Genomic DNA, 24,403 nt, shown 5'->3' on the forward strand with positions numbered 1-24,403 from the left:
TGAATTGTTATACAAAGCTTTAAAAATGAAAATTTCATATAAAAATAGTTATTTATCTGTTTTTTTAACAAGTAAATTTTCAAATTAAATAACAAGGTGTTCCACTTGTCAATGTATATTGCATAGAAATAGTTAAATACTTTAATATTTAGAAAAACATCAAGGAGTCAGTTTTTTTAATGGCTGCTACATCTTTAAGTTGATAACTCAAATTTTATTAATAATTTTAAATTACACATTCTGTAGGTATAAAAGTTTAAAAAAATACATTCCGATTTAATAAAAAAACTTCTAAATTTACATTTCCAAACACTGTTGTGATTGCTATAATGACTATCTTGAAGATATAATTAGCCAAAATAAGTTAATTTTTAAAAATCAATAACGTAGTATGCTGGCAAGATTTCTTTAGAAACAAATGAAGGTAATTATAAAGTCAAAGTTATATATGTATTATTACAAATAAATATGTTCTAAGTATAATTACTTTGTTTTAAAAAGCAGAAGATAAAAACACATAGATTAGGTGAAGAATTTTAAATTTAAGTCACCAGTGCAGAAATCTCGAAACTTAATCCCTTAAAAAATTAGAAGATTTCAATTTAAAGTATGACTTCTCACTGGAGATATTGTGACTTTCTGTGAATCAAAAAAGGAAAGTCTATTTTTTCTGTATTTGGATGTTTCTAGTGTTTTGGTTCAAGTGTTTCTATGCAACTCCTCCTTTAACTTAAATGTTATTTCCCTGAAAAGGACATTTTTAAGCTAATGATTTTGGCCTCATGACATATATTTTAAAGATACATGTGATTCTGCAGCCAATCCCTCCCCTCATTCTAATACCTATATATATATGCACTTATAAATATATACATATTTTTGGGATTATAAAAATATTTAATTTTATGTTTAAATAATTACTGAATGTTAATATAGAATACATTAATATTTGTATAATTTTACTTTTATTTATAAAAAGGTTTTCTTATAGCAGCATTTGCATTGCAAATGAAATGTGATTGAATGATGTTGCAGTGTGCATGGACTCATACTGCAAATCAGACTAAGCAGCCACAGCATTCTTCTGGAAGGAACATCTGTTTCAGAAAGGCAGTTCCTATAAAGTACAAAAATCTTGAGGGGCTAATAACTTATGTGAATCTTAGAAGTGCATTTTAAAGTTATATACATAGACTTGGCAAGATTTAAACAAATATTCACAAGAAGTCCAGGTTATCTTTTTACCTCAAGAAAAATTTTCTAATGAAATAAGTAAAAATTATGTTAATGAATGGTGTTTTTAATTGAATCACATGAACCTGTTAGAAAGTAACTGAAGCTTTCAAGAGTAAAAAATTTAAAACATCACTGTGAGAAATATAAGAAAGTGACAAAGATTGATGTGAAACCTAAGACATTATTATAAAAAAAAAACTCTCAACCTCAAACACTCATATTAAGCTTGTTTTTGTTGAGTTCACGCTCCAGATTTCCAATCAAAGTATCGATGCTTTCTTGTAGGTCTTTGAGATTGACTTTTCGGTCCCTAGACTCAATAGCCTGCATTGTCAAATATGTCTGAAATGTGCACTCTTTGGATGTGGGGGTTGGCTGTTCAATCATGATCTCTGGTTCATACATTTTGCTACAGTTTTCTCCATTTTCTCTGTCTTCTGAAGGCACATCGTCATAATCCACATCATTTAAATTTTCTTTCATATTTAAAAAGTAGTTTTCTCCACAGCTGCTCCAGTCTCCTGCATAACGATTACTTAGTGGACTGTCTAATCTGGTTTGCCTTGGCCTAAGTAGTCTTGATGAATCAGTACCACTCAAATTTAACAGGTAAGGTCGTTCTTTCTTCCGCCTCAAATAATTTAGAGAAGACTTCTGCTCTGGGAACAAATTGTTTGCTGATTCTTTGATAGTTAAACGTTGCACTAGAAACAAACAATAAATTTGCTTTAGCGACAGTAATCCAACTGAATCCAATTTAAAAACACAGAGCTAAATATAAGCCATTTAATAATCAACTACAAACATGCATTAGAACAAACATGCACACTACCAAAACAAAGCATTCCATAATTATTTTTTCTATCATCAGACATAATCAAGATTAGGGACAGAAGCCAGTAGAATGTTCAGTGGTGCTAATTCATGCTATATCACAACATCCTAAAATAAATTTCCAATGTTGATTAACTTTCTGTGCAAGTTAATTATTATCTAGATGTAATTCAAACAGTAGCTAAGCTGGTAGCTTCTTCTAAATTAAAAGCTACAGCAAAAAGCAGGCAAGGCATGTTGGAGTACAAATGAAACAAAAGTTCCTTCATCTGCAAACATCTAAATGAGGCCAAGGCATCTAAAGTGCTCATTCTAAAAGTTCTAACCTTTGTGTTTTTTTGCAATTCTATTAGCAGCAGTGTCATAATTTACTTTAAGCAGCCCAAATTTCACTTTGATAAAATGAACGAAATCTAGACTTGTCCACTTGTTACCTGAGCTTGATTATACAGCATTAGCTACTAAGAGTCTTCATTTATTGCCTGAAAATAGTACAGATATTTTATTTTCCCATTCTGGTTAGGAATCTAACAATCTCAAATAACATTCTTCATATTAAGACTATTTCTTCTATTAGTATGCATTGCACTGGCCAAATATATTACCATGGAGACACACATTATTTCACAACAAACCAAGGCTTTACAGCTTATTCTTTTGTGTGTATTGAACAAAACACTTGTCGAATGGACTTAATTTAAATGTTGAGGCACGGCTATTAAAAACAGTCCATAATACCTTTCTCTTTCTGCTTGTTTATTCTCCATTAATACTCCCTTCACTAAGATAAAGGGAACATATAATCAGTGATAACGCACTAACTTTACACTCTCCAACATCTAATAAATGCTTGTTTCCTATTGTATAAAATAATTGAAGAATAATACAAACATGTATATGGTTCTAGTTTTCCAGACATACAGTGATTTTATAACATTTTCAGAGATTGCATAATTTTTTTAACTTATTTTATTAAAATACTTGATAACTTTGTATAGGTATGTCTTTAACATTTTTGTTTATCTGCATTTTTATGATGGTTATTACAGATCATTATAACAGCTAAAAGCACTTGATCTAAAATTTTCTAGAAAATAAAGGTCTGATAATTACTTTACCTTGATATTTAATAACAATATTAATATAGAATGTTCTATGCCATTAACTGATGTAATTGCAGAATTGATATCTGAGTTTTTCCACTGTTTAATTATTCATATTCCTTCTTCTGTTGAAACTGCTTATCTCCTCTAAATCTCCTTGCTTTCCTCCCTTCATTTTCTGTGCTTTTCCTGTTCTTCTTAGTGCTTAAGTGTCATGCCTATTGTTTTTGCCAACCCATTACAGTATTCTGCTAACCTTGAGGTCATCTGGTTTGTGATCCAACCAAAGTAAAACATTTTTGATTCTGTGTTAAGCTTGTCTTATTTTGTCTGCATTTTCCGACATTCACCTGCAAAACCCACATTCATTTTACTGTCAGGTGCTTAAAGTTGTTTAACCAAGTTCCTGTCCAAACATTATTTTTGTATATTTTCTTGGAAAATATTTAAGAAACCAATTATAGTATTTTATATCTTTTAGACTAAAACTTCAATTGCTACAAAATCAACTTTACTAGCTTTTTAAACTACTGATGGTGAAATGGTTTCCTATTAAATATGTAGATAAAATGGCTAATTTTAACCCCAAAAGAAAAGTTCTGGTTTTCCTAGCACTGTTGACTACTCACCTTCAACAGGATAAAATGAACATGCAGTCTATAAATTTGCTGAAAATTTTTCCAAACATAATGATAATTACTAAGAAACTTTATTTTCTTATCTTGTTTTCTTCCAATAGATTTATATTTTTAGTCACCAATTTATTAGCTTTTTATCTATAGTATAATTACCTTGTTTAACACAATATATTGGGTGTCTAGTTAGTGCCAAGTATTCTGTTAGGACCTGGAAATATAAGGGTAAGCAAAATATAGTCCCTGACCTCATGAAGCTTAGTCTAGTGAGAAAAATGAAACAAAAAGAATTAGGGAAAATTGATAGCTTTTCCAAAAGAAAAAAGAAAAGAAAGCCCTATCCCAAATCTATTCATCATAAAATATGTGATACACCAAACAGCTGGTCTAAGAGTTACACACTCTCTAAAGCTATTTCCCCATCTATAAAGTGAAAGGGTAGCCTATCATTAATTTCCAATACTCTTAAAACAGCAACCCTATTTTTAAAAAGCAACTACTTTGTAAAAACCCAGTACATAAGAAAGATGAAAAGAAAACTCTTTTGGTCAAAAGGGAAATATGTTTCCATTTTGCTCCCTCACCTGTTGCCAATCTGGCCTCAAGGCTGCTTCTAAAGAACTTAGGGCTTTGGCAGAAGACAATCTGAAAAGCAACTGGCAGGCTGACTTTTACCTTCCAGTACCAATATGCCAGAGTTCTAACTGATCACTTTGAATGAAGACAGATTTTTCAAGTAGAAAGCTCAAAGCAAATTATATTCTTGCCCAAAATTTAAAAATAACACAAAACAAAATAAAAAGTTAAGGAAGTAAAAAGGCAGGTGCGCAGGAAAGGGTGGAACCAATTCTTTTTATCTCTGGAGTAGGGGAAGTTCCAAAAAGAAAAATGAGTAGGATACAGATAGCAAGGGAGCTAAAACCTTCCACTGAATGCATAGAGATGAGCATTCACCAAGTTAATATGGTGTGGCCCAGTCTCTACAACACCATCAATTTTCTCAGGCTCAGTAAGTGCACTATATCTACTTGATTTCTGCCTCTTGAATCCAAAAGCAAGTGATGTTAGAGGGCAAAACTAACTGCTGTTTCCTCTTATCTTTCTGCCCTGTTCTGTCCTTTGTTTGAGGCATTATAACTAAAGAAAAGTAACAGGTTATAGATGATGGGGCAGTTATTTTTAAATCCAATCACACAAACCTTTGGAATACGGAACTGTACATTAGGAGACAGCTGCTTAAGGTTGTCATTGAAATACTGTACAGTGAATCTCAAATGTGAACCTGCGTTTTTTCTATAACATACAAGTTAAGTTTTTGCTCCTAAACCCAAGACTAAGATGACTATTACAAAACAATGAAATGATATTAACCACTGATACAGAATTAATGATAAAGAACTCAGGTACTGATAGTAAACTTAGTATCTCCAGGCAAACAAATTTTCATTTGTGATTAGAATAAGATGGCTCCTTTCCCAATTCCTTATGTTCATTAAAATTAAAGCAGTTCTAGGAAAAGCTAAGAAACACACATTTAAAACTTGAACCTGAGTGATTTCTTTTGTTGGGCACCAAGTGCAGAAATCAGACCAATTAACCAGAGCATCTTCATTCAGGACTTTTAAATAATAAATACCACATACTAGCTCAGGTAAAATATAAATTAGAAATGATGTTTTAAGCCTGTGTTTAAAAGAAAGCAAAAATATTAACTCTACAAATTTAAAAGTTGAACATTTTTATTAGCTTAATTTTTAATTCATTTTTAAAAATTAATTAGATTTTTTAAAAGACTAAATCAAGCAATCCTTTGTACTTTGGTCTATTCTTCTCATATACATTAATAAAAGAGTAACAAAGCACATTTACTGAGGGCTAACTTTATGCTAAACTCTCTCCTCATTTCCTTAGATGCTTTATCTCAATCTTCACAAAAACCCTGAGGTAGGCACTATTTATAGATAAGCAAACTGAGGCCTAGGAAAACTAAAGTGTTTGCCTGAGTCCACACTGCTGGTGAGTGCCACAGTCAGATCTGAATCTAAGCCTGACTCCAGGGTCCAAGCACTTCTACCACTGTGCACTACACTAAGCATCTAAGTACTTTCACACTTGGTACTATGCACGGTAGGGGAGGGAAGCAGGGGCTACTACCATGTAAGAAATTTTTTGAACCTAAATACAGGATCCTTTATAAAACATCTAACTAAATACATATTGCTTTTAGCTCTGAAACTACATAAGAGATGTATTAGAAAAATAACTGTCAGCCTTTCGTTATTGAGTAGAATGGGGATGGATAAGAAAGATGGAAAGATTGCAGATAATTGTCAGCTCAAAGCTGGATAACTTGAAGAATGACCATGAATACAGTATAGACATCAGGAGGAAGAACTGATTTAAGGAGAAAAATGAATTCTGCTTTATATCAGTTGAAATAAAAACAAGAAGGGTAAAGAAATTAATATTTTACTGAGTACCTATTATGTGCTAAGAGCTGTGCTGAGCACCTTACACACATAATTCTTTATTTAATCCTCCTATAAATTCTATAAACATATTACTAATCCACATGACAAAAGATGATACTGAGGCTCTATGATGTTAAAGAACTTGTCCAAGATCAGACTGCTATAAGTGACACAACCAGGATTCAAATCCAGAGCTGACCAAATCCAAAATGTATACATTGATCTCTATGTCTACAATAGTATCAGCAAAAGCAGAAAATTTAAATTGAGAAATCTAAAGGGCAGGTATCAATTCATAACTATTTTAAAAAGCAAAATCTAGAAAAGATTTTCTTCAATCATACATGGGCATTTTTAATGATTAGCTAATTCAAACACCCTATCGTTGAAAGAGAAAAATATTTCCATAGAATCATTTACCTGGCCAGAGTTGAAGTAAGTAATGAAGAACTTCAATATGTTTTTTAAAATCCAAAGCACTTGCAAGTTCTTCTGAATCAGTAAAGACTCTGTTGTTATGGGTGGAAGTCTCTTGCCTCTGACTTAATAATACGGGTCCAAAGCACACAGCCAAATTCTGGCAAGTCATCTTATTCACATCACGATAAGAAGCCACCAATTTCAAATGATCCAACAACATCATTAGGGTTGCCTAAATTGAATTAAATTAAATTTCACTTAACAGTCACACAGGGGCAAATTCAAGGACACAATTTATAGCAGAAAATATAGATGGGCATACTGTCACTTTTTAAAAGGTTGTTTCAAAGATTTGCTTGTAAGTTGGATGTTTGGAACTTGAAACATATTTTCTTATAGAAATGTTACACAGGGCCCTTAGGTTTCAATGACATAGTCTGATTCATTAAATGGTTAAAATATACATTCTATAAGGTGCTCATGAATGCATTCCAAATTTCAGCTGGAGTCCCTGGGAAAATATACCATCAACTTTTTCCTCTCTTCCCTCCTCTAAAAAGATAACAGCAAAGGCTGCAGTGGGAAGGGGATTAGGGTGAGAATGTTCATTTTTAAGTTCAGATAAATCCTGTAGTCATAAGTAGGGACCAACATCCTAAAATCTCGGGAGCCAACCATGGCCAGGTTCTATCGTGATCCAGTTAGGAAAAAGGCCAATGCGCTTCTTAGCTAATAAATATTTTAAGTAGACAAAACATGGAAAAGGGAAGAATAGTATAATTAGAAATGAAAAAAAATTGATTGAAAAATATTTTTTTAAATCCTTGAAAAAACTAGTAAGAGGAGTTTGTTCAAGAAGTTAGAATGGTTATTTAGGTTTAAGCAGTTATGGAAAGGAATGATGTTTTTTGATATACTAGCATATGATCAATTATTTAACAAATAAATTAAGTGTGTAATTTCTTCTTCATAATTGCGTTGAAGAAATAAATGCCAACTATAATTTGTAATTTTTAAAAATTATTAAAGAAAGAAAAACTCAAAATGACATTTCTGGAGTCAAACTGACAGCTGGATTTGATGATTAGAAGGTAATTAGTAACCTTGGCAAGAACAGGTCCACAGAAGTGGAGCAGGAAGCCAGATGACAGTATTCTGAGTAGTAAATGAGTGGTGAAGAAGTGATAACCGCCAGAATAAACATTTGCTCAATGTTTGGTTGTGAAGGGAAGGAATGAGGGGAAAATTGGATCTAGGGTAGACTAGATTGATATTTTGAAATCAAAATGGATCTAGAGTAGACTAGACTGATATTTTGAAATCAAAATCAGTCACACATTGATTAACACAGTTAACACACACACACACACACACACACACAACTTGTTAAATACATTAGGTTCAATCTCAATAGCAAGCCAAGAAACACAACCTAAAATAAGAAATCTTTTTTTTGTCTACGAAATAAGATCAGCCAAAAAATGTAACTGTTGTGTCCCTTTTGAAAAGTAATATGAAAAATGTATTAAGAGCCTCAAAATGTTCACATTATTTAAATCAGCAATTCCACTCTGAAATTCTATTCCAAATAAGTAATTCTAACTGAAAAGAAATCTGTGGACAAATATATACAAAAAAGGTTCAAACCCTAAATATTACACAAAACAGAATGGTGATAAATTGTCAAATCTACTCAATGGAATATTATGCAGCCTTTTTAGAAAGAATATTAACAGCATGAACTTTAAGGCCAGAAAGACCTAAATTCATATGACAAACTACAACACTCAAAAAAGCTATATACTCTTGGGCAAGTGATTTACATTCCCTGACACTCAAATATTCACTTATAAGTAAAATGACACGTATAACTTTACCTTATATTGGTGAAGGGATATTTCTACCCCACATCCCACCCTTCTGCTTCTGTCTACCTTTGTAGCTTCTCCCCTCCCCCGCCCAAAGGAGCAGTAATTGCTAATCTAACCAGACAGAGTACAGGCCATTCAGATGACTACAATCAACTAGTGAATGAAGGTATTGGGCTTAAAACATTTCTACCCACTCACTCTTGGACTTTCTGTTTTCATATGACAAGAAATATAGGGACTTCCCTGGTGGTCCAGTGGCTGAGACTCCGTGCTCCCAATGCAGGGGTCCCAGGTTCGATCCCTGGTCAAGGGACTAGATCCCACATGCCGCAACGAAGACCCCACACAGTCAAATAAACAAATAAATATTTTTAAAAAAGAAAGAAATATAGGCAAAGCCGGCCTCATCTGGATAAGCCTGGCCACATTTCTTTCCCTTATTTTCCCGTTTGTTCTAAGGAACAAGAGCTAAAGTTAGGCTAAAACTAGTTCTGCAGACCCAGTCATCCTATCTCTCCTGCAGGCATACCTGAAGATACTGGTCCCAAGATTCAGATTGTGGGGAGGGGGCAAATGGAAAGAGACAAGGAGGAAGGAAATGGTGGTGGTGAGGGCTTTTTAAGTCTTGAGGCTAAGCCATGTACACCAATCAGGTACCATATTTTTAAAATAGTAAAAGGAACTACACCAAAATGTTAATTATTGTTGCCTTTAGATATTGATAATTATAGTTTCCATTCTTCTTTCCTATATCTTCCTAAATTTTCTATAATAAACATATATCATTTTAATAATAACAATACTCTTTAAAAACTTATAGGGAGTATTCATGCCTAGGCTAAAATCATATACAGAAAAGACAAAATTATTTTCTAGATTTATTCTGTTTAAGAAGCAGTTTCTAGACTTATGCTGTTTAAGTAGCCTTTGGCAAAGGCAGAGCTAAAACTCATGAGTGCTACAAATGTCAAATATCTAAAAAATTATTTGTAGCTCTGGAGCTAAGTATACAATTCATTAGCTGGCTTCCAGAAAGAATGCATACCAATTGTGCTTACCTTCAATGCATACCAACTGTGCTTACCTTCTCAAAGTCAGGCAGACAATCCAGCAGGTCAACAGTGTACTTAGAATCACTTGGATCATTCTCACAACCATTTGATGACATTTTCAAAGGATTTTTTGCCATTGCATCTAATACAGCCTCATAAAGCTGCTTTGTTATCAGAGGAGAAGGAAGTTCTCTTAAATAATCCTTAAGAACACCTTCAGAAAACAAACCAGAGACAGATGGCAATTAGTCTTTAGAGTGAAATTAAAAAAAGTGGTGAATTTTTTTTCAAAGAATTATTACAGCGAACTTTTAACATTCTGAAAACAATAAAAGCAACAATGTAAAAAGAAGTATTATAACAAAACAATAGCAATTTGTATCCTTAGAAATTGCTTCACTAATTGACTTGTTTTGAAACCATGCTAATAATGTACACACATAATAGCCAATTATCATACATATTAGGTTTATTCATAAAGTAAATCCCTTATAAAAAACTCCTCTAAGTGCATGTAAAAGAAAATAAGGCATACTAATATTAATTGTAAAATTACTCCAATTATGTGAATTTTTAATTTCTAGGCTTTTCATAAGCCCTTGCAAATAAGTGAGCTATATAAATATATTTCCTCTTTAATACAGAAGATATGGCTTAAACATACATACTGGATAGTCTGGATAATCTCTAATGCTATACTATGGAAGGAAAAACTCATTCCTAAAACCAAACAAATGAAACCAAAAGCCAAGAATTGAAAACATCAGACTTGTCACTATAGTAAGAATGAGGCTAAGTCAATTTCAAACACACCACAAGTAGTTATGAACTAAGAGATGATATACCTATAGTAGAGGAAACAGGAAAGAGTAATTAATGGTTGTTACATATAAGGAAGGTAGGTGAGATACTAGCTAAAGGCTAGAATGTGATCACAAGGAAAACTAGAAGACATTTCTGACACCAAAAACCTTAATAGAGACAATATTGATTTAGAAAATGCTCTCAGCTTAGCCGAGAACTTAGTTTGAGAGCTTAATTTGAATTTAAATGTGATCATAAAGGAAGTTTCCTATCTAATAAATCTTTTAAATTTGATAGACCATGGTTCATTAGTTTCTTATGCATCCTTTCAGTATTTGCTTATGCAAATATAAATAATATATTACTATTTGTTCCCCTTTATTACATAAAAGATAGCATATATGTCCTGTTCCGTTTCTTATTTTTTCATTTAACATCACATCCTTGCCATATTTTCAGTACACAGAGATTTTCTTCAAACATTTTTACAGCCACATCACAGTATTCCAATGTATGGATGTCCCATAATTTGATCTAGTCAATTGCAATAGACAGCTACTTAGGTTATTTCTAATCTTTTGTTATTTCAAAACATGCTACAATGAATAACCTGCACATCATTACTTTGTATGTATGCAGGTATGCTGGCAGGACGAATTCCCAAAACAGGACCACTGGGTCAAAAATACATTTGTCATTTTGAGGGAAAAGGAGGTGTAAGGATATTCCTAGGTCTGAGGCTTCAGCATCTAGGTGAATAACTGTGCTATTACTTGAAATAGGGGAAAAAGGAGGAAAACCATGTTTTAGGGTACAGGAAGGAGTTTCATTTTGAACGTATTAAGCTTAAGGTATCCATGGGACATTCAAGCCTACTGGATATAAAAATCTGAGGCTCAGGAAAGAGATGGCTGGAGACACAGATCTGAGAATGATCAACTTAAAGATGATAACTGGAAACTTGGGAATGACTGAGATTATCAGGGCAGCATACAGCATGATATGAGAAGGCCTAGTGATAAGAGAAGGCCGTGAAGAACATCAGTAGGAAGAATGGCTAAAGGAGTATGAGTGGTAAGAAGAGGCAGGATGGGGGTGGGGGTGAGACAGGCAAATATGCTGCAAGGAAGTCAAGGAAATAATGTTTCAAGAAAGAGTTTAAGGTATCAGTTGATACCCAATAAGAGTTAGGTTAGATAACAAGAGTGTTCTGGATTGGTCATTTGTATGTTAAAATCATTCAGGATGATGGCAGGACTCCAGTTGGAAATCTAAACATAGGCGAGGTATCAAAGTCTTCACTGAATAAATGGGAATGCCCAAGAGTTCTGTAGGTGATGTTAAATACGAAAGGCAGAGGTGGTGCAAGACTATGCCATGAGCCTCCAAAAAGCCTTATTCCTTCATTGAGCATAAGTTCCTATTCAATAGTAAAAAGGTAATAACCTGGAAATAGCACTGAGGAGCCAAGAGAATATTGACCAAACTTTTTCTTTCTTTTTTTAAAATTTATTTATTGTATTTATTTATTTTTGGCTGCGTTGGGTCTTCATTGCTGCGCGCAGGCTTTCTCTAGTTGCAGCGAGCGGGGGCTACTCCTTGTTGCGGTGCGCGGGTTTCTCACTGCAGTGGCTTCTCTTGTTGCAGAGCACAGGCTCTAGGCGCATGGGCTTAACAGCTGTGGCTCGTGGGCCCCAGAGCGCAGGCTCAGTAGTTGTGGCGCATGGGCCCAGGTGCTCTGCAGCATGTGGGATCTTCCTGGACCAGAGCTCGAACCCGCGTCCCCCGCATTGGCAGGTGGATTCTCAACCACTGTGCCACCAGGGAAGCCCCAAACTTTTTCTTCGATATATACAAAGAGATACAACATATATAAAGTGCTTGGCATATAATAATAATCAATACATGTTAGACATACAGTGATGATAATGATAAAGCATTTTGTACACAGTACGCATGCAACAATTGTTTATTCACATTTCTTAACTTATATCATGTGATCTTTACTACTATCATTAGTTTCCTACAATGAATTGCAACATTCAGTGTAAAGAGCATTGAGTTACAATTAGAAAGTGAAAATGCAATTTTCTGTAGCTGCCAAATAAAGACACTACTAACCCTTTAGGGCATAATTTTTTTTAAAGGTTCCATAGTTGTTCCTTGACAAAGCAAGACTTGTTAGTTCTTATAAAATTCAATATGCCCTGGAAGCTTGAGACTTGCCCTGTAATGCAATTATATTAAATCAAAACCTAAAAGATCTCCAGAAAAGATAACTTTATACCTTAGTGAAACATATATTTCAAATATCATTATCCTTTATATGATTAATATGCTAAACAACCATTAATATAAATGGAATTTTAAATTAACCCAAGTTCAAGATTACTTACTTCACTATAATTTGAGGGCAAATAAGACAGAATTATTATAACAAATATTAAGCACTTAAAGTATGCTCAACGAACATTATGTTTAATGAAGTAAAAATTATAGTTGCTTTTCTATAAGCAGACAAACGTCACAGGAAAAATAATCAAAAGATTTTATAAAATGAAACAGAGAGAAGGTATTCATAGTGCATTGTAACATATATGATATGACTACTCATCAGTCTAGAAATTAGCTATATGGCCTTATCCCAAAAACTTAGTGATAGGCAGGAGCATCTTAAAGCCATATTGCCTTCTTAACATCTTTCAAACACTTTGGGACATAAAAACCGTAAGATAATAAATTTGTGGTGACAATCTTTAATGTTACAGGAGCTACTTTAAAAAGACTTGGGAAGAATTTCTGATGAAGTTTATTTAATGCAACACAGTAAATCTTTTATCATGTACTTGAAGCAGGCAATTATTGATAAATAAAGAGCTGGTTCTAGTTACATCTCTTAAGCTGCCCTGTAATAGTTAGATACTATGAAACCATATGCTTCTCACCCTCATTCAGGCAAAGGACCAACTACACAGAGAAATTCTACTCATCCCCATGGTGGGATATACGTATAACCACACTAAAAAAAAGTCATTCTAATCTCTAAAACTACTTCTTCTCAGAGGCTGGTTTGAAGTACCTATATTTTATTAATTCTCAATCACAAAATTTACCCTGTTCTCTCTGTCTAAAACTCTAATAACACTAAATAAATAATATTGACTTTTCTAATTTCTTCTCTTGTACTATGAATAGATTTTATACCTTAAATTTTGCACCTGATTGAAAAAAATCTGGTTTGTCTGGAGCACTTCATTCTGTATTCCAGACAAACCAACTACTAAGAATGCATTAAACTGTGAGTAAACTCTATCATTCACTCCATTAATATCTCTTCTTTTAGACCTACTGAACTGTTAATTATATATTAAAGTTTACTTCAAATGTGAGTTCACATGGAACAAACACAGGAGGCAACACTATTACTGGCCAGTTCCCCAAATCAACGATACCCTTTACTTTGAGCCACGATGAGCTCTTGTGTATATTTTATTGAAATTCCAATGATATTTCTCAGACAAACCTTAAGTCATTCCATTGGCTTTTTATCAAGAAAGAAAACAGCTCTAGGTTCTTCTGAAAAACAGGTTTACTGAAATGGAATATACAAAGAATAAAGCTAAGAAATACCCAATTCATAAATTATGTAAACTCTCAATTTTAGAAAAGAGTGCTTCTATAAATGTTTCATTGACCTATTGTCATACCTTCTGCATATGTTGCAAATTTCCAACTAATCCAACTAAGGACCTTCTCTTATAACAAATAATCAATTCAAACCACATCACTTCATCTTTTTAAATTCTACACATTTGACATAATTTTTATCTCCAAGACAAGGCTTCAACCAAGACAAAATCTCCTTTTATTTAGTTATAGAGTGTAATTTTCTGAGAATTGCTATTTATAAAATTTTTCTTTAATAAATTCATAAAATGAGTCCTTTGCTGATTTTGTTAATTACACATTATTAAGGGAAAAAATTCTACTTTTTTGTAGAAATGACCCATTTTTTAGTAGAAATAATATGCCTTCTTCCTTTATAAAATAAAAGTAACCATTATTTCTGGTTTGCTAAAACTTAAGAGAAAGAAAAAGTGCTTTAGTTTGCTCCCTCTTAGAATTAAAATGCTTGGGATCAAAGTTTTAGTTATCCAAGAATATAATATTAAATATTCTATGAAATACAGTCATTCAGAGTTCAGAGATTGGGAAGCTCAATTATTTGGAAAGCCTCAATCCTAACAGTTAGCTTTAAGGATTTCAACTAATAAAAATCTCTTGAATATGTGCAAGTTGAACCTTCCTCAAATTCTCACCTAGAAAATTGTGTGTAAAATAAGAAAGCAAATTAGAAGAGAAAAACAAACACTATTGCAGCAAGAAAAAAAAAAAACAGTAGTTGACAGTAGAGAGAAGAGAAAGACTACCAAAATACTTAGATCATCTAGAAATACATACCAAAGCATCTGTAGGTGAAAGGATGTGATAGCTGAGATATGGTTCAAAATAATCCAAGTTTGGGGAGAATCAAATGAGGGGTATAAATGAGACAGGTTTGGTCATGTGTTGATTATGGAAGCCAGGTGATGAATAAAGAAGGTTTATCATAGTATTCTACTTGTGTATATGCTTGAAAACTTTGCTAATAAAAAGTAAAACAACAACAAAAAACAAACATGGAATTATAAGCCAATAGACCTTGAATATCGATTAGTTATGAAAAATCTCCTAATGGCCAAATTCAAAGGCCTTTTTTCTGTTCTCATTTTATAGGATCTCTCAGAATGACAGTGCATCACAACTTTCCTTAACACTCTGTAGTCTTTTGCTTCCCATACTTTCTGACTCCTTTCCTCTCAATCTCTTTAGCTGTTTCTTCTTTCTTTGCCTGCCTCCAAAGTTTGGAGATCCTCAAAGTTCTTGTCTTTTCAAACTCTATAGACAACTGCAAGGCGTTAATTACAACTAGTGCCAATGACCATCAAATTGCCATTTCCTACCCCCACCAGTCGGGGTATTAGAAGTGTATTTACAATGCTATACACTGGATTGCATTCATCACCTGGGTAAACAGCAGATCCCTCACATTCAACTTACATCCTCTCCTTAGCTGTAGGAGATATATCCTTGATACATCCACTGAGATCTCCTACTAGTACATCAAATTCAATATATAAGTTTGAAAAAGAAACCCAATTCATAATCTTTTTCTACATTTCTCCACCAAAAGCAGTAGCTTTCCTCTCAGCTTTCTTATTTCTGCTAATGGAACCCAATCAACCAGGTGTCAAAGTCAGGATTGTCTGGGCCCTCCCTTTCTTCAAATACTTTCAATTCTATTTCTTCCTGCTGTTGCTGCTGCTGCCAGATGCCATCCAATCTCATTACCTCCTTGCTGAGACTATTGCCAAGGCTTCCTAACTGGTTTTCCTTCCTTTTGTATCTTCTAATTTCAGTCCATCACACAGACTTGCCAGGTAAATATTCCTGAAGACTATCTCTAAAGATTTCACTCCCCTGCTCAAAAATCATTGATGGATCCCCTCTGCCTAGTAAATAAATCTAAATTCTCTAACCAGATAGTCAATGCCCCTTATATTATGTCAGCTCCAGTCAAACTGAACTCTGATGACACTTTATTTATCCCTCTATGAAGAAAAGGTACCCTTTTCCTTCTGTTAGCTACTACAGTTAATTTAATGTAGGTCTCTTCCTCCCAACACTTGTTGGCTGTTTGAGGACAGGGACCATATCTTGGTATCTCCCCACAGAAAACAACACAGTGGTGTTTGTAAAAGAAGGAAAATAAGACTGCAGAATAAAACCAAATTAAATTTAGGCTACAAAATACTATTTCAATTCTCTTTCCTGCTGATGTAGTATTTCCAGAATGTGTACATAAAAATAACATCTATTTATTACCTGTTATTACATTTATATCTGGGTATTGGCTTTCACACAGACCAACAGCTTTGCTATCCCTCTCAAAAGCCTCTCGAAGTTCTTTCTTGACTGCTGCCGAGCCACATAATCGGTACAGGCCTACTACCTAGAAATAAAATTATGGCCACATTATGGTAAATTGGATAAAGAGAAAATATTATACTGCAGTATGTATAAATCACATGAACTTGGCAATCTAATATGTTCTGATGGCATTTAATTAAAAATATCTCAAACATAGCTTTTGAAATCTCACCATAGACTATACTGATTATAGTTATAGTTATATAGTTTAATAAAAAATTATATTCTTTCCTTTAAATTTGAACAATATACTGTGATTTCTGTAATGCTGGCTATCATATCTTAAGCAAAGATACAATCCCTACCCTTTAGTTTTACATGCTCAAACAATATCTCCATGCCCCAAGATGTTGCCCTTTCACATCTTTTGCTCTAGACTGAAGTAATACAGCACAGCAGTTAAACTAGGGTTTTGGATTCATAAAGTCCCACACTATCACTCCTTGCTTGGTGAATTTGAACAAGTTACTTAATCTCTTTAAAACTCGGTTTATTTATTCAAAAAAAGTATATTTTTGAAATAAGGTTCCAGTATACTATTTGTGTAAAGTTATCTTAAAAAAAAAATAAGTCTCTGAGGAAGAAATAAAAATAAATCTAGGATTTTTTAACTTATCAAATTAATTGATTTTAAAGCAATGAAGGAAATTCAATTAAAATAATATATTAAAGGTAAAATAAAACTTCTAGTTCAAAATGTATATAAGATGCAAAGACACCACTCACTCTCCCCTCAACCTACATTAAAAAGATTTGTTTTTTAAACCTGTTAGTTCAGTATAAATTCACTAAGAGGAAATCAACAAGGTATCTTAAAGAGAAAACGTGCCTGATTAAGCAATTGGAGTTTTTTAAAAGGATAAACCTTCAAGAAAATTGAGGAAAGCGGTTGTCACCTATACTTCCACATCAAAGACTATTTAGGAAGTTTAATCACCTTGAATTGAAAGAAGTTACAGATAAAGAAATTATTTCAAGACAGAAATAAAGTGAAAACACACAGTGCAATCCCCAAGGATTTGAACTAGGAATCACTTTAAAATGCTGAAAATGATCTAGAGGAAGAATGCAAATGAAATTTCTCAGTTAACTTATGACAACCTCTTCTGAGTTTTTAAATAACTGATAGAATACACTACAGAAAGTGGGTCTTAATATAGGAAAGCGTCAGTAATGGATACTTGGAAATGTTATCCAAAATACTTGCGATGACAAGCATTAAGTATTAATTGAAAGATAGTAAGGAACCTACAACTATTTCTAAGAGAAGGTAATTCAAGGTGCTGCTGCATTCAAAAGAATCAACATGATATGGGAAATCGAGGAAGGTACTGGAAAGAAAATTCAAATTTCCTGTTCTTATCCACATTCATGGTACATTCACATCATCACAAGAAAGAAAAGTAGAACGGTAGATGATCCAGACAATGAAACTAAAATATTAAACAGGATCAAAGGAAATGCTACCACATGAGAAGAAACTAACTTGAGTACAGCCCTTCTGGTGTAAGCACACTTAAGTGTCACAAAATTTCATAAGGATGTATCCTCTTAAACTTGAGAAAGAGATGAACCTAGAACAAATTAAAGAAAGCAATACTTCAATAGCAAGTAATAAATTAATGGAACATGTTATCTCCAAAGCTGCAATTACAAATATAGTTTTAAAGGCGAATAAAAGAAGGAAGAGCTAATCTAGATATGTCAGGAAGGGATATTTTAGAATATATCCCTACCTTCAGAGGCTGACTTCTTGAATCAAACACAAAAGTACATGCTTGATGCCTCTATTGAGGACAGAATCTGAACCGGATGGACCATGAGGATGATTTCTCTACTAATTTTTCCTATTGGAAGCAGGAGACAGGTGGTAGTAGCCTTCAAAGTATTTCGAAGATATCACAAACCATTTTTTGTTTGACTATCAAAACCTGATATTCATTGTAAAAAAACAAGAATAATTACTGACTAGAGAGGTAAACAAAATTTAAGCAGTATGCTGCTCTGTAAACTGCAGGCACAATCAGCCTCTTTCTGTGCATGTGTTGGGGTGCAACAGGGAGAAGCAAAAGAGACAAAACAAGAAAAGGTGTTGAAAAAGTACAGCTCCGAACATACAACTGTAAAATTTTTTTACTTTTTATTTCACAGGAAATAATTCTTTATTAAAATAAATCTTTCTAAACTTTAAGTATAGAAATAAAAAGCATTGCTAAAAATATTTTCTTGGTATTTAAAATCAGTTATTACAGTCTTATATACTTGCTTTTTATAAAATATTTTCAGAAAATAGACTGTAAAAGTACAGCGCTATTTGAGTTACTTATTTTAATATACAATTGTAAAAGTTTCTGTTTAAATAATTAGCTTTAAAGTCTGCCTAATCTCTGGCCTCCCTACATGCTGCATGAAAAAAAAAAAAATACAGGAAAAACAGAGGACCTTAAGAAAAAAGTAACTGGACCAAAAGTTGGATTGGAAACTGAAGGCCTCACTTCCACCCAGACAACGTAAACTTGACTTGATAGAATCACATATCTGAAAAGAGGTTTCAAAAATTCAAATGTCCTACCTCTCAGCTTCAGGAAGCTACTGCATCTATTTTTATTTAATATAAGCAAAAAAGACCCACAGAGATTAAGTGACTTGCCCAACATCACACAGCCAATAATGGATGAGAAACCAGAATCCAAGTCTCTTGTACCTTTATACAAAACTCCACTAACTTATGCAATTTCTATCATTTCCATGTTAAATTCAAGGTAGATTATTTTAAGTTTGCTTCTACATTTTATAAAGAAATCATATTTCAGATTTTGTGGTATTTATCCTCGATATTTTTTAATGAATGTTATAAATTCTGATAGCACTAAAGCAAAATACTTCAGAACATAATGATGCTTAGGCTTATTTTGTATTGCAAAAAATTAGTATAAATAATTACTTATACCTCAGATTAATATCCTCAGTGATACACTGTTTCTCATTGTCATAGTCTACATGTATAAATGAAAATAAAGATAAGGTCTACTAACTAGTTAACATTTACATATCTTGTTACAAATAACACCAGGTTTTTTGTTTGTTCTAATGAACTGCTTTTACCTTCTTTAAAAGGAAAAGAGAATGAGATGTGCTTTTATTAGTAGGACCTCTCCTTATCCTCCATGCTATCCCAAAGGTAAGACATGGATAAGCTTATGCTTTCCAAAGAGTGGAACTGAGGGAGAACAGGGAATAAGGGCAGGGAGTTAATTTTAGGAGTGAAACAGGGTTATAATATTCACTGTCGAAATCTCTACCAAAAGAATGTCAAAACATTCAGAAACATTCCTTAAATGAATTAGGCTTAGCCTATGTTATCAGCTCTGGCTTTTCCTAGGAATGCCATTGTAAAGCAATCTTCATCTCTAGGTATAAGACCATGCAGCTCAGCATCACAACATAAATTATGGAACCATCTAGCATGCTTTCAATCACTGACAACATAGGTTAAGGCATAAATTACATCCTAAACAGTAATGGAATAAAAATAAAGAATCGGAATGAGAAAAAGTCTAAATTGGATTTTTTTAACTTACCTTGAACTTCTTCCCCCAAGACTTACTATAAATAAATTTAATTATTACTCAAATAGATAGATAAGGGGGCAGTAGAGAAACACAGTAAAATAATACCTGACAGCCTCTCTTTTCAATTTCCATAATACATTTCTGAATCAGGAGTGGTACCATCAAGCCTATATTTTCTTTCTCTACAACTTTTCGAATATCAACACCAAATATTACTGGTTCTCGATTTATATCTAGTCCATGAAGTGAATTCTCCCACTGTTCCAAAAGAGTCACTTTCACATAAATAAGACCTCTAGGTTCAAGTTTGACAGCCAACTGATGTGTCTTTGTCACTCTGAATAAGGTGGGAAGAACAACAGTTCCATGACAACACACTCGATTTTTTCTTGGAGTGGGTTCCCAACTGAATACTACTAATTTCAAATGCTGTGCATTTTCAATTTCTATGTTGAAAGTGTGATCCATGTCTAAAAACGTTGTCCGACATGTGAGCAAAGCTGTTCTGGCTTTGTTTACTGAATCTACCTGAATTGCACAAAAGACATCTTTTGAATCTATCCGAGGTGGTTTTAAATCCTCAGCACCATAGAAATGCACACTCATGAGCCCAGATATGTACTGAGAACACTTAGGTTGATCAGAAAAGCTATAATGTCTAAAAGCATCAATGTCTATTTCATTCTTGCTGCAACTATTTGGAATTATTTCTTTTCCTTTTGCAAATTTGTTTTCACATCCATGTTTGCTAGATTTAGCTATAAGTTCAGGAGAATCTCCATCACTGAGGTAACCACTTTTGCAGGAATACTTAGAACTCACAGAGGTTTTCTTCTGGTAGCTGTGCTGAGAAGACACACTAGTATCAAGATGGTACCGGCTTATAACATTCCTCTTAGCAGCTGTGGTTGTGCTCCCAGAAGGTAGAATAACAGCATGATGAATTTCTTGACAGTTACATTTAGACAAGGAAGGAGTATTATCCGGACTGTTTCCATAATTCAAGGTTCCTTTAACACTCAGTTTCCGGCTAAATTCTGGCAACCTTTTCATTCTCATGGAAAGTTTCCTCACAGTTCGTGGAGATTTTATTTTATCTGGGAAAGACCAATGAATTGAACTGCCTCTTTTCACAGGGCTAGGGCTTGGAGAAGATGGTCCTGTAACTCCCAAATCAGGCTTATTTGTAGCAGCTACTATTCCAGGACCTTGAAAATAAAAGACATTATAAGGTGAAATGTTTTGATTCCTACTTTTATTTTTACTTTATAAAACACCAACTTAACAAGCTCTCACATGGACAGAAATTCTTCCCTGTCTCATCTTAAGGGTGAGATTTAGTCAAAAGTTTAGATGAATCTCCATTACCATGTTCAAGCAGAATATCAAGATCTACAAATGGCTTACGGTGGAAAGAAACATCTCCCTCTCCATCTGCCCTTCTATTTTGACTCTTTGGAGGAAAGGTAATATAGGTTCCTTTTAACTCTTTCCCACTGCAGTATACTTCAGTGAGCATGTGTTTATAACTGTAAACAGTGGATATCAGAGAAAACTAGGAAAGCTTCCTATTTTAATATGTTCATTTTAACATATTAAAACATTAATTTCAACATGTTTCCTATTTTAATATGTTTATTTATAAATTCTACCTAATATAAGAATGATTCCTCTATATTTACAATTCTCTAAAAACTAAATTTCATCACATAGCATTCCTGGTTAAAAAAAAAAGTTAAAAACCAAACAAGTGTAAAATTTTGACAACTAAGAGCCAACTTAGTTGGCTCTAAAATTCTATTAGAACATATCACCAAAGATTATATAGAATGAACTCTAGTTAATCAAGAATAACTGAATAATGAATATCATAAACCTAACTGAATAATTTTTAAAACTGTATAGACATTTTCTTTCTTATATTATCCGTATGCAATAATTCCATAGAACTTCAAAAGCAAAATTAGGGCGTTTCTTTGCAATTTTAATATATTAAATGACAGTACAGAGATAAAATATGTTTTCTTATAATTTTCAATTTTCATAAAAAGTAAAGTGTTAAAATTCTTTCGAATTCTTCTCCACACAAAAATAGTTTTATTTTTTCCTAAATGTCAAAATTATTCAGGTTTACAATAAAACGTTTTTTAAAAATTCAAAAAAGTACAAATAAAGTAAATAATAGCCCACATTGCCAAGAGATTAACCACTGTAAAACCGCACTACCAGGAGATTAACCATGGTAATTATTGTGGTGAAAATAATATTAAAAGTAGTTTCTATTGTTATTATTAAATTATTAATATTTAATTATTATTAAAAATAATACCAGCAAACATTTACTGAGCTAGACAAAGTGTGAAAAATTAATTTAATAATTAGTATGAGCAGACCCTCATTTAACTCTCATAATAACCTTAAGAGTTAAGATACCATTACCACCCCATTCTCCAGGTAAGGAACCTCATGCATGAGCTAATTTGTCTAAGATCACAAAGCTGGTAAGTGGAAGAATCAGGACTCAAACCTAAACACAGGCTTTCAGAATCTATGCTCTAAAATACTACGCTTTCAGTCTCTCCATCCTTTTAAACAATTTTCTGTCCATACATATACATCAAACTGATTTTCAGATACCTTTTCTCAACTATTATTAAGAAGTTATAGTATTCCATTTAACCTTAAACTTTCAATTCCTCCCTAAAAATCTGAACCTGTTCCTAGCAAGTTTTCAAATTAATAGAACAAAGTGAAAATAACTTCTAAAACTCTGTTGGTATTATCCCAATTATTTAAAATTTAAATTAACTGTTCATACTTTAATTATTCCGTATAAAGATCCTTAATGACCCTAATATCAGAGGTTACTCTATGTAACACTACATTTGACAATTAAAATGAGAAAAAAGTGTTTATTCATTTCAAAAATCAGTAGATTAAATGACCTTTCTTTAAAGTATTAATATAGTATTCTCCCTCCATCCTTCAATGTGTCCTATTGACAAAGTAGTTTCTTTGTAGAGAAAGGACTATTTTAAGTATGCCTGGTGGGCTTTTCTGGTAAGCAACTAATAAGAAATGGAGTGTTTGATAAACTAGACAAAGCGTTCCCTTGTACTGTAAATTGTAGGACAATTCTACTGGTTTCCTGATCTAAAACATTCTATAGTCGTCAGAGTCCTACTGTAGTCTACAATCTATTTTGTCATGGCCTAAAAAACTACCCAGTATATGAAATTGCTCTAGGTTTTATTAAATCAATAAAGAGTTAATCTAACATACTGACTTTTTAACATATTATGCATTAAATATTTCCTACTGAAGTCCTTACCTAATTATTAAAATGAAATACTGTATTTGTTAACAATTTCTACTGCAGACAAGACTGAATTTATTTTTTTAAATGCTTTGTTTTTATAAAATCCAAGAGCTGAAATATGAACAATCACTTAAAATTAAACCAAAATTATACTAACCAAATCTCAGATTACCTATAGCTTGTAAGGGGAAAACATAAAATGAAAATCTTTAAATATAAATTTATGAACCAGGCTAGAATCATTTGAAACTGGCACACTCCTTCAGCATCTAGAACAGTAACTGGCACATAGCAGAAACTCAGTGTTTATTGAATAAATGAATTAACCAATTGTTAATTGCCTATAAATTGGTAAACCTTTCAGGAAATACAATATAGAAATTACCTATAATAGTTACCAGCTAAAAAGACCAAGTAAAGATACTAGTAATCAATCCTAATGAAGCAAAATAGATCATGATAAAGACCACTGCAACAGTAGCGGAAAGAGTCTATTAACACCCAACATTAAGGAACCAGTCAAACAGATTAGGGCACATCAACTCAATTAAATACTTTAAAAGTAGGGAAACAATCATAAGATTAATCTACATGTAACAATACAAAATATAGATAACAAGTGAAATTAGCAAAAACCAAAAATAGTCCACTATGTCAGCAACTAGGTAAAAGATACATACACAACCAGAAGTTAACAGGCAAAAAACAAGTCACAATTGTGTTAGGATGATCATAAAATTGTCATTCATATTAAAAATACTTAAACTTTCCTATTTCTTAATCAAAAAATAATTTTGAAATTCAACCATTCTCTTTGCCTATTTCTCAACAGATTTCTGCCAATGTTGCTAAAGAAAACATACCAAATGACCTTTCTGATCAAACTAAAGCAAAAAGATAACATATAAACGAACTGTCCAAATACTTCCTTTGGTCAACTTAGGAACGTGCTTGTTGTAATAATATACTTGAGAAGAATAACAGTAAGAAAGGAGACATAATTGGCAGCCCTACTGTACTTTCAAATTTGGGTGGTTTTTGGGTTTTTTGGTAATG

The 24,403-nt window shown here is 32.9% G+C and overlaps 1 protein-coding gene across 2 annotated transcripts in view; it reads right to left on the reverse strand.

Moving 5' to 3' along the window:
* Nucleotides 1-1,443: 1,443 nt before the first annotated feature.
* SYDE2 (synapse defective Rho GTPase homolog 2) overlaps nt 1,444-24,403 on the reverse strand; it is a gene marked incomplete at both ends in the record, with an annotated part of 36,569 nt that continues 13,609 nt past the window's right edge. For both annotated transcript variants that reach the window (XM_079726598.1, XM_079726599.1), the window contains 5 exons: nt 1,444-1,940; nt 6,700-6,931; nt 9,655-9,836; nt 16,352-16,478; nt 20,134-21,236. In XM_079726598.1, the coding sequence (XP_079582724.1) occupies nt 1,444-1,940; nt 6,700-6,931; nt 9,655-9,836; nt 16,352-16,478; nt 20,134-21,236 (2,141 nt within the window). The remainder of the gene's footprint in view (nt 1,941-6,699; nt 6,932-9,654; nt 9,837-16,351; nt 16,479-20,133; nt 21,237-24,403) is intronic.

This window comes from Hyperoodon ampullatus (genome assembly GCF_949752795.1).
Source record: "Hyperoodon ampullatus genome assembly, chromosome: 2".
NCBI classification, from domain to species: domain Eukaryota; kingdom Metazoa; phylum Chordata; class Mammalia; order Artiodactyla; family Ziphiidae; genus Hyperoodon; species Hyperoodon ampullatus.